This window comes from Notolabrus celidotus, chromosome 7 (genome assembly GCF_009762535.1).
Source record: "Notolabrus celidotus isolate fNotCel1 chromosome 7, fNotCel1.pri, whole genome shotgun sequence".
Taxonomy (NCBI): Eukaryota; Metazoa; Chordata; class Actinopteri; order Labriformes; family Labridae; genus Notolabrus; species Notolabrus celidotus.
Genome location: NC_048278.1, coordinates 26,095,470 through 26,108,143, shown reverse-complemented (window position 1 = coordinate 26,108,143; position 12,674 = coordinate 26,095,470). Strand labels below are relative to the sequence as shown.

The following is a 12,674-nucleotide window of genomic DNA, read 5'->3' as shown; positions in this document are numbered from 1 at the left end:
TCATGGATGGGAGTCAAACCAATGTTCAAATATGCATGTATTTATTTTAGTGTGATTTAAAAACCATGACGGAATGAGCAGAAAAAACCCACAAAACTCATGCAATTATACTTTTGTTTAACATAAATCAAGTGATCATCTGAGGAAATGAAAGATATAGAAGTCGGGGACAACTTTTCTCAATATTTTGACATTTAATTTATCATTACAGATACAGTATGAATGTATGCGTCCTTGTCTGCTGCCTTATTAGCCGTTATGGCCATCTGTAAGGCCGGAAAATCCCACAGGCAGGCTGAAGAGGAAATTGCTGATATGTCAGATACTCTCTGATTAAGAGAGGCAGCAGAAACTTAGCTTGTAGCAGACATGCAGGGGAGAGAGCGATCAGTGAGCTCCCCCTAGTGGTAGAAGCCTGGGATTTATCCAGTACTGCTTTCTTGGTTGTTCATTCAACAGGGATTATCTCAGGTATGAAGGTGCAGATTCTTTGCATACTCTTCATGTGTATAATTCTACATGTATAGCTACTACAGACTATATTACAGTTATAATTTCAGGTAAGTCTTGTTGTGAGAGTTCCTGTTTGGATGGGCACAGGTGTCTGTTTAAAAATCTGAAGAGTCTGAAGAGGACGAGGGAATAAGTGAACAGTACACATTTGAAAAATCCAGTTTCATATACAAGAAGTTGTTTTATTAAAAGAGTCATCAGCAACAAACATCAACCTGATCGCATCTTGGATGGAAACTGAGGCCAAACGGTGTCAGAGAGAGTAAATCTTTGGAGCAAGAACCTACTTAGACAGAAACTGGTGTAAAATCACTGTTATAGTACCCGTTTTCATGCCACACCACTGCTCAGGCAGCCACTGTTGTGCTGTGTTGTGTCTGTGTGACTGAATCTGTGCAGGTTGAGGGTTTTAGTGGCACTGTAGTATGAAAGGCTGATAAAGTGCTCTGAAACAGTCCTTAACTGGAGAGAGAAGTATTCCACAAAGTCAAACTGTCTGACTGTTAAAAAATATACATTTCCAGGCCAGTTTTGAAACACACACAAAGATTGTACAACATAGATGATTGCCTGCATAGCATCAAGTAGAAACTGGATGGATTTTAAAATAAAGAAAATACAGTTAGATTAAACTCTTCATGTATTAGCTGGACTTACTGTAGGAGCTGATGGCCATAACCAACACTGTGTTTCAAAAATAAGCAGATTTAAAGTTTGTTTTAAGCCTTGTATTCTCAAAATAGTCCTTCCTATAATTTGAGTTTGTAGAAAAATACATCTGTTCTATGTTGGATTTACTTAGAGCAGTCCATTCTATTCTGGATTTCTCATGATAGAGAAAAAAAAATAAATTTAAAACAGTTTTTAGCATCCACATATTTTTAGATAACATTCAAGCAATTTCAAACTTTCTTGGTTTCTGTTCACATTGACACAACATGCGTTTATATCTTCCTATAATGTTGTGAATTTTGATTAAACCTTTTTTCCAGGAAATGAACTCAAACTCGAATCAATCACTATGAAGTTTAACTAACATGAACAGTATGCATTAAAAAAAATAAATGAAACAATCAGTTTTGCACATTCTTAGTCCCAATGGCCTTCCTTTGCACTTTCACAATAAAAGACCCAAATGCTTATTTAAGATTAAACAGACATATTGTGTGTTACCTCTGTATAACTCTGTCATAAATCAGGCATAGTGTGAAGTTATAATCATGTTTCAGGCACTGGTTAGTAAGAATTTTTGCTCTGGTAAAGGCATTTAGACAGCTGAGGCATGCTTTGTACCAAAATATTTCTCTTGTATTATTCAACTATCACACAAACAACTATGTGCAATACCTGGACTAAAATAAAAGGCCAACAGAAAACCCTAAATAACAGCTGCAATCAGATAGTTCAGACATCACAACTAAGACAAACACCCAACACAGACCCTTAAAACAACATGATGACAAACCAAAACAACTAGCTTTTTATTATAACCTTATTAAAAAAAATATGGCAATAGAAACTCTCATTAAATTTAAATACCCCGCCCCCTTCTGAAAATAACCAAAACTTAATTACACCACATACACCAATGATTTGCATAGTGTTCTTACAGTATTTACATCACAGAGTGTCACTGAAGTAAGGCAAATTTAAGATACCTTGAAAAAAATGTTTTATTGCTCTCATCTGGAGAACATGTGAAGTCCACTGATGTGAGAAACTAGTGCATTGTGGGAAAATTGCTCCACCCAAAGGCTGTTAAATAACCGAAAGAACAGCACGTGCTCAAAAAGGACTCCTGAGGTACCATGATGAGTGTACAGAAAAACACCAAAAACAAATGCACCTCTGCCACACAAAGACTTTTCGAGAACACCAAAAAGTGACCACCAGAGAAATTAAGTCATGTAACAGTTGCATAAAAAGCTTTCACAGATATCCTTGTTTTACATTATTTTGCAGTAAGGTTCTCACTTACAGTGTGTTAGCCAGCAGTAGAGAGGCGACAACTCTCCAGTGGAGAAAGGCCACGTAAGTGTCAACCGGTCACAAACTAGCTGTGGTTAGAGCTGGTTGTAGAAGACATTCAGATCAGGGGCAGAGCCTCAAATCGAGGCTAAAAAAATGCAGCTTTTATTAAAATGTCTACAGTCTTTGGTTGGTGGACCTGGAGCATGCTCTTCTGAGTGGCTGGTGTAGGTGAAAGTTTGGACCTCCAACTTGGCTGCCAAACCCATTTACAAAAGTAGAAAGACTAATCTGTAATCACATAAAACTGATTATCTTTGCTTGTAAAATAAATACACCATTATTCTTAAAAAGTAGCTGTAAAAATCACTTGATCTAAGAGGTTTCTTGATCAAGTACTGCCTTAAAAGAACAAAAAAAATACCATCACAAGAAAGTCTTTGAGGGTCTGTTGAGATGCGATCACTCTTCCATAGGAATGTATGATAAGATGGAGTGCTCTTGTGCAATGGCAGCCAGCTCTTTGAGGAACTCTGTGAAGAGGACTGTAGCAAAGACCTCAGTCCGGTCCAGAGAGATGGCTTTGGGTATTGGTGGAGGAGAGTTCTTCAAGATTTTTCCCACCTCGCCACTGTTTGAGTGTCTGCTGATGCTTTCATCTGAGAAAAAAAAGATTAAATAAGTTACAGTGACTAAATGAAGGCAAACAGATAAACACATGTACAGGAAATACTTAACTTTATGCAGCTAGACTTCAAGACTTCTAAGCGACTTTGAGTATTCAAAAAAGCGCTATATAAATCCTATGAATTAAGACATTTTGTAAACATGATATTTCTGTTAATGATTTCTCTCTTTATGAATAATTTCAAACAGAAAGTTGGATCCCTTGTGTTACTTTTGTAAAATAAACATCAAACATGTATCAAAAAGTAGAGTATTCCACTTAAACAACTAAAAAATTCTGTTTAAATAGCCTATCTTTAAAGGCTCACATCTTTACACAAACATGTTCCAAACAACATGTTTTTCTAGCTTGTATCACTCTGAAAACTGCAGGGAGCCTTGTCCAAACCCAGGCTTGATACTCTGAGGGTTTACACGAGTCTGTCTCTGAAACACAGAGGCTCATGACTTAAAGAAATCAAGTGGAATTTATTCAAATTCCCAACAGAAGAATGCAGATGTTTTCAACTTGACCCATTTTTGACAGCAAGTTAGTTTGAAGAAAAGAGACAGTCCCAATCTGAATCTTTGACAGAAAATACACTTTAGCTTCAGTCTAGTTACATTAACTTCTTAAATATAAATTCTAGGATGATTATAAAAACATATTTTTTCATCCCCTGGTAGTATTCCTCCGTCTAAAGTTAAAGCCTTCTAAGCACCCTTAGTTCTGAAGGACTCAAACAACATGACAGCTGAACAAAAAAAGGCACATTAAAAGGAAAGAAACATGTAGCTACCACCATTAGTGAATTAGCTTAACATTGTGATTTAGCAATAAGTTTGCTTTTAGGTTGTCACCATCTTGGATTATTGGGCCCAAATGATACCCTATTAAGATGAGTTTATCTATTAATCCTACCATGCTACTTAGTCTAGCTTAACATTCAAGTTAACAAGCATTTGTTTGTGTACTACTATTCACAACTTGCCTTGTGTTTTACTTTGAGGTGGTCACCATCTTAGATGTTTCGACCCAGAAGATATTTAAACGTTTGCTTTGAGCAAGGGACGCTAGCAAATGCTCAGTCATCTGCTAATGCTAGCACTACTTTAAAATTGTAATTGTCACTGTAAAATTATCTGGAATGCTAATTTTGGCTAGCAAAAACAGCTACATCTTTCTGTCTTATTTTTAATATTTTTTATTTTTAAAGTTATATTTTTGGGGCTTTTTGCCTTTATTTGATAGGACAGCTGAAGAGAGACAGGAAATGCAAGAAGTAGAGAGTGGGGGAGGACATGCAGGAAATGATCGCGGCCGGGAATCGAACCGGCGACCCCTGCGACGAGGACTGTGGCCTCTGTATGTTGGGCGCTTGGACCGCCCCCCCTGCCTTTTTTTTCTTTATTAAGTTATATATTTTGGTCTTTTTTGCCTTTATTGACAGGACAGCTGAAGAGAGACAGGAAACGCGGGGAGTAAAGAGTGGGGGAAGACATGCAGTAAATGGTCAACCAGCCGGGAGTTCTACCGGCGACCTCTGCGACGAGGACTATAGCCTCTGTATGTGGGACGCTTAGACTGCTAGGCAACCAGCGCCCCACATCTTTCTGTCTTTTAGTAAAAAATAATACTGAAGAAGTGATGACAATCTGCTTAACAGCACTTCTAAAAGTAGTGTAAAGTTGTGCTTTAAGTCAGGCTAGTTGTTTCCTTGTTTTAATTTTCTGTGCTTAGCAGGCCATACCAACTGTGAGCACTTCACTCATATTGACTGCACACTCAAGTGGTAATCATATCCCACTTCACTCCAAGAGAAAATCCCCTTCATTTTAGCTGGATTTGATGTTAATGGTTTAAATACTTGATTGCCCATGGGCAACTCAAACTGCTGTAGATCTTTGTTCAAACACAGACTCTAACCATGCAGATATATTAACAGTAACCATCGATGTGGGTGTAGTTTCACCTGCTTCCATTATTAAATTCTCCCTGGCCAGCAGCCAGTGCTGAGCTGCAGTGATAGACTCTGGGAAGTCTTTTCTGGTGGCAGCCATGTCTTCTATCTGGTACTTTACGGTGGCTAACACCTGAAAAAGAAACAGAGAAAAAAACTAGGATAAGAATCACAAGTGCAGCTGTATACTGAGTACATTGAAGCCAGAAGAGCTTTGATATCTGGAGTCTGAATGTAAAAGGGAAAAATCTCTTGTTCAGTGAATTACAAATAAACAGAAAGGAGTAATCTGTCTGTACTTCATCTTACTCAGTAGAGTCTACAGCACTGTAATCAGATTTTAAACCATTCATTTTCTTGATATTTTCAGTCTTGTTTCTGAAAAGAGAGACGCATTTTTTTTTATACATTTTCCAGTAATGTCTACCTATACTCTTTTTTCTTTTGCCTACCAAATAATCTCAAAGAAAGTAAAGAACCAAGCATGCACAAACACAACACAATTGTAATTTGTGTTACCTGGTAAAGGGAGCGAACAGTTGGCTGAAAGACCAGGTTGGTGTTGAGAAGAAATGAGCGCAGGAGGGGTTGAGGGTAGGCAGCCAACTGTGCCAGGATGCCCGTCAACAACAGGTTGACATGGAGCGAGTTGGACAGCATGTTCTCCATACGAGATAACAACACACTGACAAAAGGACCTGTAGAAGATATAACAAACAAAATCTCTTATTTGTGCTGTTGGAATTTCATGTTTGGTGAACACTGCATTCGCTTCAGAGGGAAGATTGTCGTTAACTCACCAGTGAAAGGCACTGAGTGGTTCCTTCCTGCACCGCTGCTGGAAAACTTAGTCCCAAATGGTGGATGAATGAGTTTCTCTGGTGTCTCAGAAGAGAAGGAAGTGAAGTCCATCTCCTCCTCCTCCTCCTCCTCCTCTTCCTCTGCAGGTTTAACAGGCTTCTTGATCTCTCCATCAGTTTTTACTTGTTTGCCAGCTGCTTGAGAGTCCAACGTACGGATAAGCTCCTCATACTGGGCCAAAAGGTCGTCAGCCACCTCAGGAGAAGTGGCCTTTTCGAGGTTGGAATTACAGTCTGTCTGAATTTTGGATTTTGAGTCAGAGCTGCTTTTGTTAGCAGCTGTCACAGAGATTGGAGGGGTCACACTGAGTCCGTTTTTAAGGGGAACATCTGCTGAGTCTGGCTGAGTCTCCTGTGTTTTAGACCCACTTGAGTTGAGTCTGACACGCTCAACCTCTCTGGCGTCTTTCTTAGCGACAAGATCATACACCATGACGTCATCCTGAAACTCATTTTCCTCTATATAAGAGCCTTTCACCAACATGATGGCTGTTTTCCTCATCTCTTGGATGTGTACTGGAGGCTCAGCAGATGCCTGTATTGGAGGTTTACTCTCTTTAGGAGCCCCAGCAATCTGCATCGGGCCGGCATCGTAACTATCATCCCACTCGAGCTCCAGCTGGGTGACAGAGGCCGCTTCTGCATTGGGCGGCAGGCAGGGTCGAGGGCGTGGTGGTACTGGCTGGGGAATCCTCTTGAGAGCCATCTGGGTGTGACGACCCTTCAGCCCCGACTCCTCCAGGACACCAGGCTGATATTTCTCAGGAGGCGGCTCCTCGCCATCATAAGGCGCAGACCATGCCTGACAGGCTCGTATGCAGCTACTGATGCTCAAATGGGCGTCATAGAGGTAATGAAGGTAGCTGACGTCCAGGTAGATTTCTGATCCGATGGTGCAGGAGTTACCTGATCCATCATGTGCCTCCAAGAAGGTCTCCTTCTCCTCTAGGAGAAACAGACAGAAAGTGTTGGTGTGCAGCACTTCAGTGCAACATTCATACAGAGCATAACTAATGAGTGTGACATGTAACTACAGAGGAAGAAGTGATGTAATGCCCTGACACAGCAGAAGATCTCAAAATATGATAAAATATTCATTATCCTCCCGGCTATTTGTTCATGTCCCAGGTTAATGCAGATCAACACTGTGCAGTGCATCCTGCTTATAACCATGTTCAGCTGAATTTGATATGCTCTATTTATTCTGTTTGCACACAACTATTATTTCAATCATAAGATCCACTCACTCAGATGAGGTTTTGGATCAATGCAATTTGCAGCTGATTTTAAAGTCGCAAAAACATCTCTAAAAGCTGATTGCAAGTATAGCTGGAAAGCATTCATTCATTTCCATAATCGGTGTAATCTGTAGCACATACGGTGCTTACAAATATTTATTCAGCAGTCTCAAAGAGCATTATTAGTTCTAGCAGCTCTCTTTTCTCGTGCTTAGCTGGTAGGAAGGGCTTAGTCTCTTGAATACCGGTTGAATGGGCATTTTGGCAACACAGCTTCTGTGTGTCTTTTAGCTAAGATAACAATTAGCTCTGCTCCAGAAAACTGGGCCATGAACTCATTTAATGATGATTGTAAAGGTGTAATATTTAAAGTTTTTGTCATTATTTCCATCAATAGCATTATAATAGATTTTCTTTTAAGATTTTAGACGATGGGGCTAAACATATAGCTTGTTTACAACCTGTATGATCCTCTGAGTCCTCATGTTTCATGTCCTAATTAAAGTAATGTGTCCTTGTTCCTAGTTCTGAGTGGTTGAAGATCAGATGAGCAATTGAAAAAGGTTTCCAAACTTTTCAAATGTCCAATGTGTAATAAAACAGACAAAATGTTCCTTTAATGTCTTGCTCCACTTACCTGGGGTGCCTGTGGCGTTGGGCATCTCTGCACCTTTGGAAAAGAGGATGGACTCCAGCTGTCTGAGGGGCGGGGGACTCTGATCAGGCGAGCAGCAGGACGGCGTTAAAGCCAGGATCTTGGCTGCAGACACAGAGTAGCAGTCTCTCTCTCTCACCACACGCCTCTGACTCAACATAATGTGATTACAGGGGATCAGGTACCTGAGGGGGCAGATGGGAACAGGACAATCAACGGGTGGTCGTAAGAGGAGGAGGAGTGGCAACAAGGGGCGAGCAGACAGATGGATACTCCTCTGCACAGTAGGAGGTCTAGACTAAAAGCTCAACCTGTTGTAAATCACTTGGATGTGGCATGAATGCGACACATCACATAGCTGAGATAAGTCTGTGTGTGTGTGTGTGTGTGTGTGTGTGTGTGTGTGTGTGTGTGTGTGTGTGTGTGTGTGTGTGTGTGTGTGTGTGTGTGTGTGTGTGTGTGTGTGTGTGTGTGTGTGTGTGTGTGTGGCATTTACCTCAAAACGAGCTGCAGCATCACATCTTCACAGTACAAGCCGATGAGAGTGCGGAAAAGTGCCAGTGACACAGTCCCCAGCTGAAGAGAATAAGAGAAAGACAAAATGAAGCACAAGACAGCAACTCTACATATATTTTCTTTTTCAGTCAAACTGGTGAAGTTATCACAAATAATCAATAATTATATCAGTTTGGTCACTTTTGAAGCATAAATACAAAAAATAAAGTTACTGTGACAAGCTTCTGAAATGGTTTATATTGGCTGAATTAACATATTTTAGTTCTGGAAAATCAACTTTAAAAGTTGTAATCCTTGATTTATTAATTTACAAAAAACTAAGCTGGGGGTGCTGGTTTGGCTCAGCACTTAAATCATGCACCCCATGTAGAGAGGCTGAAGTCATCGAAGTGGGCAGCCCAGGTTCAAACCTGACTTGTATGGTCTTTGCCGCATGTCATTCCCCACTCTTTCCTCTGAGTTTCCTACTCTACCCACTGACCTATCCTCTCGATAAAAGCATAAAAGGCCCATAACTCAAATAATCCATTGACTTAACTACATTAATATTAATCATCTGGAATGCTCTACTAAAGGAACAGAAGTGCTTGTGACTAAATGGTAACATCAGCATGCTAACATGCATGCATACCCACACTGACTGAAGCAATGTTCACCAAGGAAACCACCTTAGTTCAGACATGCTAACATTTCATAATTAGTAGTAAATACAAGCTACAGCTGAGACTGATGAAAATGTCTTTATAGCTAATGGAAAAGTCAGGGGAGTCATCATGTCACTTGGATTCATTTTTTGGGGACCATGACTGACACTGACATGTATTGAAGTCTTAACCAAAGCTTTGGACCAGCCAAGCAACTGACAAAATGAAATACATCACCACCCACATATTCATGCAGCTGGCATGCTTAAACATGTCTGTGTAAATGAGTGCTTCGGTGAAATGATATACTATCACTTCTTCTTTCAGTCAAGGCAATACAACTTTAATTATTTCAAAGCATGAAGCACGAAGAGGAAAACTACCTACCTGCTGCCATTTTCAAAGAGCCATTTGACACAAAAAAAAGGCAAAACAGGAAAATAAAATAGACTGAAGTGTGAAAAATGTGCATGTTGGTCAATATTTCATTTGGCCTGGGGTCAAAATCTGAAAAGCAAACGTGTTTCTTGTTTTTCTGTGAGTTTCAAGAGAGTCAAAGATGACTGTAAGCAAACACTAGAAGTAACACCCTGAATGTAAAGAGCACATGACTTATTTACGTTAAGGATTTAGTTCTCCTCAAATATTTGTACGAGTTGGTCTTACATATAGGACTGTTTTGAAACACAGGTATCAGCTGGTTGGTTATGTCACTGCAACTGCGCCTCACCATGGCAACAATCTGCTCGCCTTGTTGCTGACATTTAAAGTTGTGGGTTCAGGCCTCTGGGGTAGTTTTTTATTAAACATGAGTCATGGTATCTTTGAATGCAGTGTGTGTGTGTGTGTGTGTGTGTGTGTGTGTGTGTGTGTGTGTGTGTGTGTGTGTGTGTGTGTGTGTGTGTGTGTGTGTGTGTGTGTGTGTGTGTGTGTGTGTGTGTTTAAGACAAAACAAAACAAGTGTTTGCAAGTTTGCTGGGTTCATCCTGTACCTGGAAGGGGGTGTTTATGCGGCTGACTAGAGTGTCTAAGATGTGGACATTTTCATGTTGGTGGAGGAGGATGAAGGAGAGGAAGGTCTGCAACAAGGCCGGCTCTGATACACTCCTCAGGAAGAGCTCCAGGTACGCTGTGGTCGTCATCACTTCTTCGAGGGTCAGCTATGAAAAACAAGAAATTTATGAGAATGGTATCAATTGAAAAAATAACTACAGCAACTGAATAAAGGGAGATGTGGTTTTGTTTGTGTTTTGAGGGATGACCAATAAGTTAGCTTCACCCAGAATCCCTCAACATCACTGTGATATACAAAGCATATCATTTTTTTTTAAGTTAAATTTTTGGGCTTTTTGCCTTTATTTAATAGGACAGCTGAAGAAAGACAGGAAACGTGGGGATCAAGTACCAACCTTGTGGAGAGCAGGTGCTAGAACAGGCACGAGGAATCCGTTGTAGATGTAGCCAACAAGCTGGTCTCTGATATCAGGATGGGCCACCTGGAGAAACAGTCAACATACTTGTAAAGGCACATGTCCATCAGAAGTGTAGTTGAGCAGAAGGTTACAGCAATTAATCATGTGTCAGCCTTGTCACATGTTTGCACCTGAATAACAGCGTTGCAGAACTCCAGTGAGTTGAGAAACTGGACGAGGGACGGCATTCGCAGCCAGTCCTCTCTGTGCAGGCAGTGCCACTCCTCATTGGGAACCTCTAGCTTTGTGGGCAGGGATGAGTACAGGCCGCTCAGCCCTGTGGCCAGCACCTGAGGAGAGAGAGGGATGTCAACATCAAACAGGCTCATCTAGTCAATCTATTCTAAGGGTCCTATGTTCCCTCACATTGTAAGAGACTGTTTTAATCAGTAAATCTGTTCAGCTACTGAAGTGCTTGGGCTGTAGGTTTCAAGCAGTAACATCAACAGGCCATCAGCCATATGTGGGTGATTACAGCATTGAGAGACCCTGGAGAAAATAATGAAAAAATCAATCCATTTATGGCTTGATGGCTGGCATACTAGTTGGCCTTTTGCCAACTTAACCTAAGGTCAAACTTTTCACAAATCCTGTGAAATACCATAGCAGCAACACAATGTGTAGACTATAAAATATGGACGTAGGATCCGTGACGTCATCGATCTGTTTCTGAAGCGCTGTTTTGAGGAAAATCGGCGGCTGCAGCCATATTACTGCTGTTGAGCGATTGTGATGTAAAGAGGCGGGCTTTGAGCCTCCTAGCCAACAACTACAGTGTTCCTGCCTGTCAGTCAAATCAGCTGTGCCTCTCATTGTCTTTTTCAAAGACATACTGTGACTAGTTTGGTTTATAACTTTATACCAACATCACATTCCATCAGCCACTAGTGCAGTTTTACGTTAACAGCCAACTACATATATTAGGCATGCTAACATGGTAAACAAAGACGATGAGCATGATAAAAATGAACCTGCAAAAAGTTTGCATGGCAGCATTGACATTGTAAACATGTCAATGCATCCTGACCACAGACTGTGTACAGCCAATGGTGCTGGCGTTTGCATTTACTTTGTAGCTCAAAGCACAGCTGTGGTATGCACATCAATGTGAACCTGCGAACTTAGCTGCAGACTCTTAATAAAGTTTTTTTTTTTAAATTATGTACAAATACCTACACTTCCTGACATATGGGTTTTATGAAGAAAATGCTAGACTTAAATGCTGTTTTAATGCTACTAAGCTGCTAGCTGCCACTATGAAATTATACTATAACAAAGATAAGGCCTGTTAGGTGTTTTGAAGGAGCCATATAAACCAAACTGTGCAGTAAACATAGTATCATGTGATATGTACAGTCTAAATAAAGTAATCTGACATCAAGTGACTTCACAGAGAATTTTATGAGCTTCATTTAACATTTATGAGGCAGTGTAGCCTATTGCATAAATGATATATGTACAGCTTCTCTGCAGTCAGCTTTACTTTCAGCTTCACAGATTAGTCTTTTACTGCTTGATACAGTGCCAAATATATCTGTTTATCATTTCTTATTTCCATGTTTTTTAAAAATGTGGTGCAGATGTACAGCAGAGCAGCAGCCTGTCTGCTCCTGTCTGCACAGTAAGACAGCAAACATATAGATTTATGTCTCCTGTAGGTCAGCTCTATAAATATTTGAGCAGCAAATGAGTCTTACTGCCTGTAAGGTTCCAGCTGTAATCGTCATGATACAATAATGGGGTCACTAATTACTGCATTCATGCCTTAAGACTGTTTCAAGAACAAATAGTCAGCAATAATACATTTCTACAAGGTAAGATTTCAAACACTAGTCCATAGAACGACACTCTAATTCAACTAGAATTAGAGCGCATTGATGTATACAACATATCCTCTATAGGATTATCCTTGTAGTCTGCCAGTGGAACCAATTAAATTCAGATTCCAGTTGTAAACTTGGCGTCAAATCAAAAGCTATTTCTCATGCAATGTCTGCAGCTGCAGCTAAATGGCATTATTTGCACAGGATTAGCTCGCAACCGTGCAATAATCGAATGAATGCCAGACATTCAATGCCAGGGATGTTTCGCTTCAAAAGGAGTCGTGATTGTATCTACATATTTAAGGGGAGTTATGATACACAGGGTCACAGAAAGTCTGAGAGTTGTTGTGAGAGAAAA

General features: G+C 40.3%; 1 protein-coding gene across 3 annotated transcripts in view; it reads right to left on the bottom strand.

Moving 5' to 3' along the window:
• Positions 1-669: 669 nt before the first annotated feature.
• fam160a1a (family with sequence similarity 160 member A1a) overlaps positions 670-12,674 on the bottom strand; it is a 36,220-nt gene continuing 24,215 nt past the window's right edge. For all 3 annotated transcript variants that reach the window (XM_034688728.1, XM_034688726.1, XM_034688727.1), the window contains 9 exons: positions 10,625-10,783; positions 10,431-10,517; positions 10,014-10,181; positions 8,358-8,437; positions 7,844-8,046; positions 5,909-6,913; positions 5,628-5,806; positions 5,121-5,241; positions 670-3,140 (listed from right to left, as the gene is read on the bottom strand). In XM_034688728.1, coding sequence (XP_034544619.1) covers positions 2,944-3,140; positions 5,121-5,241; positions 5,628-5,806; positions 5,909-6,913; positions 7,844-8,046; positions 8,358-8,437; positions 10,014-10,181; positions 10,431-10,517; positions 10,625-10,783 — 2,199 coding nt within the window. In that variant the 3' untranslated portion in view covers positions 670-2,943. The remainder of the gene's footprint in view (positions 3,141-5,120; positions 5,242-5,627; positions 5,807-5,908; positions 6,914-7,843; positions 8,047-8,357; positions 8,438-10,013; positions 10,182-10,430; positions 10,518-10,624; positions 10,784-12,674) is intronic.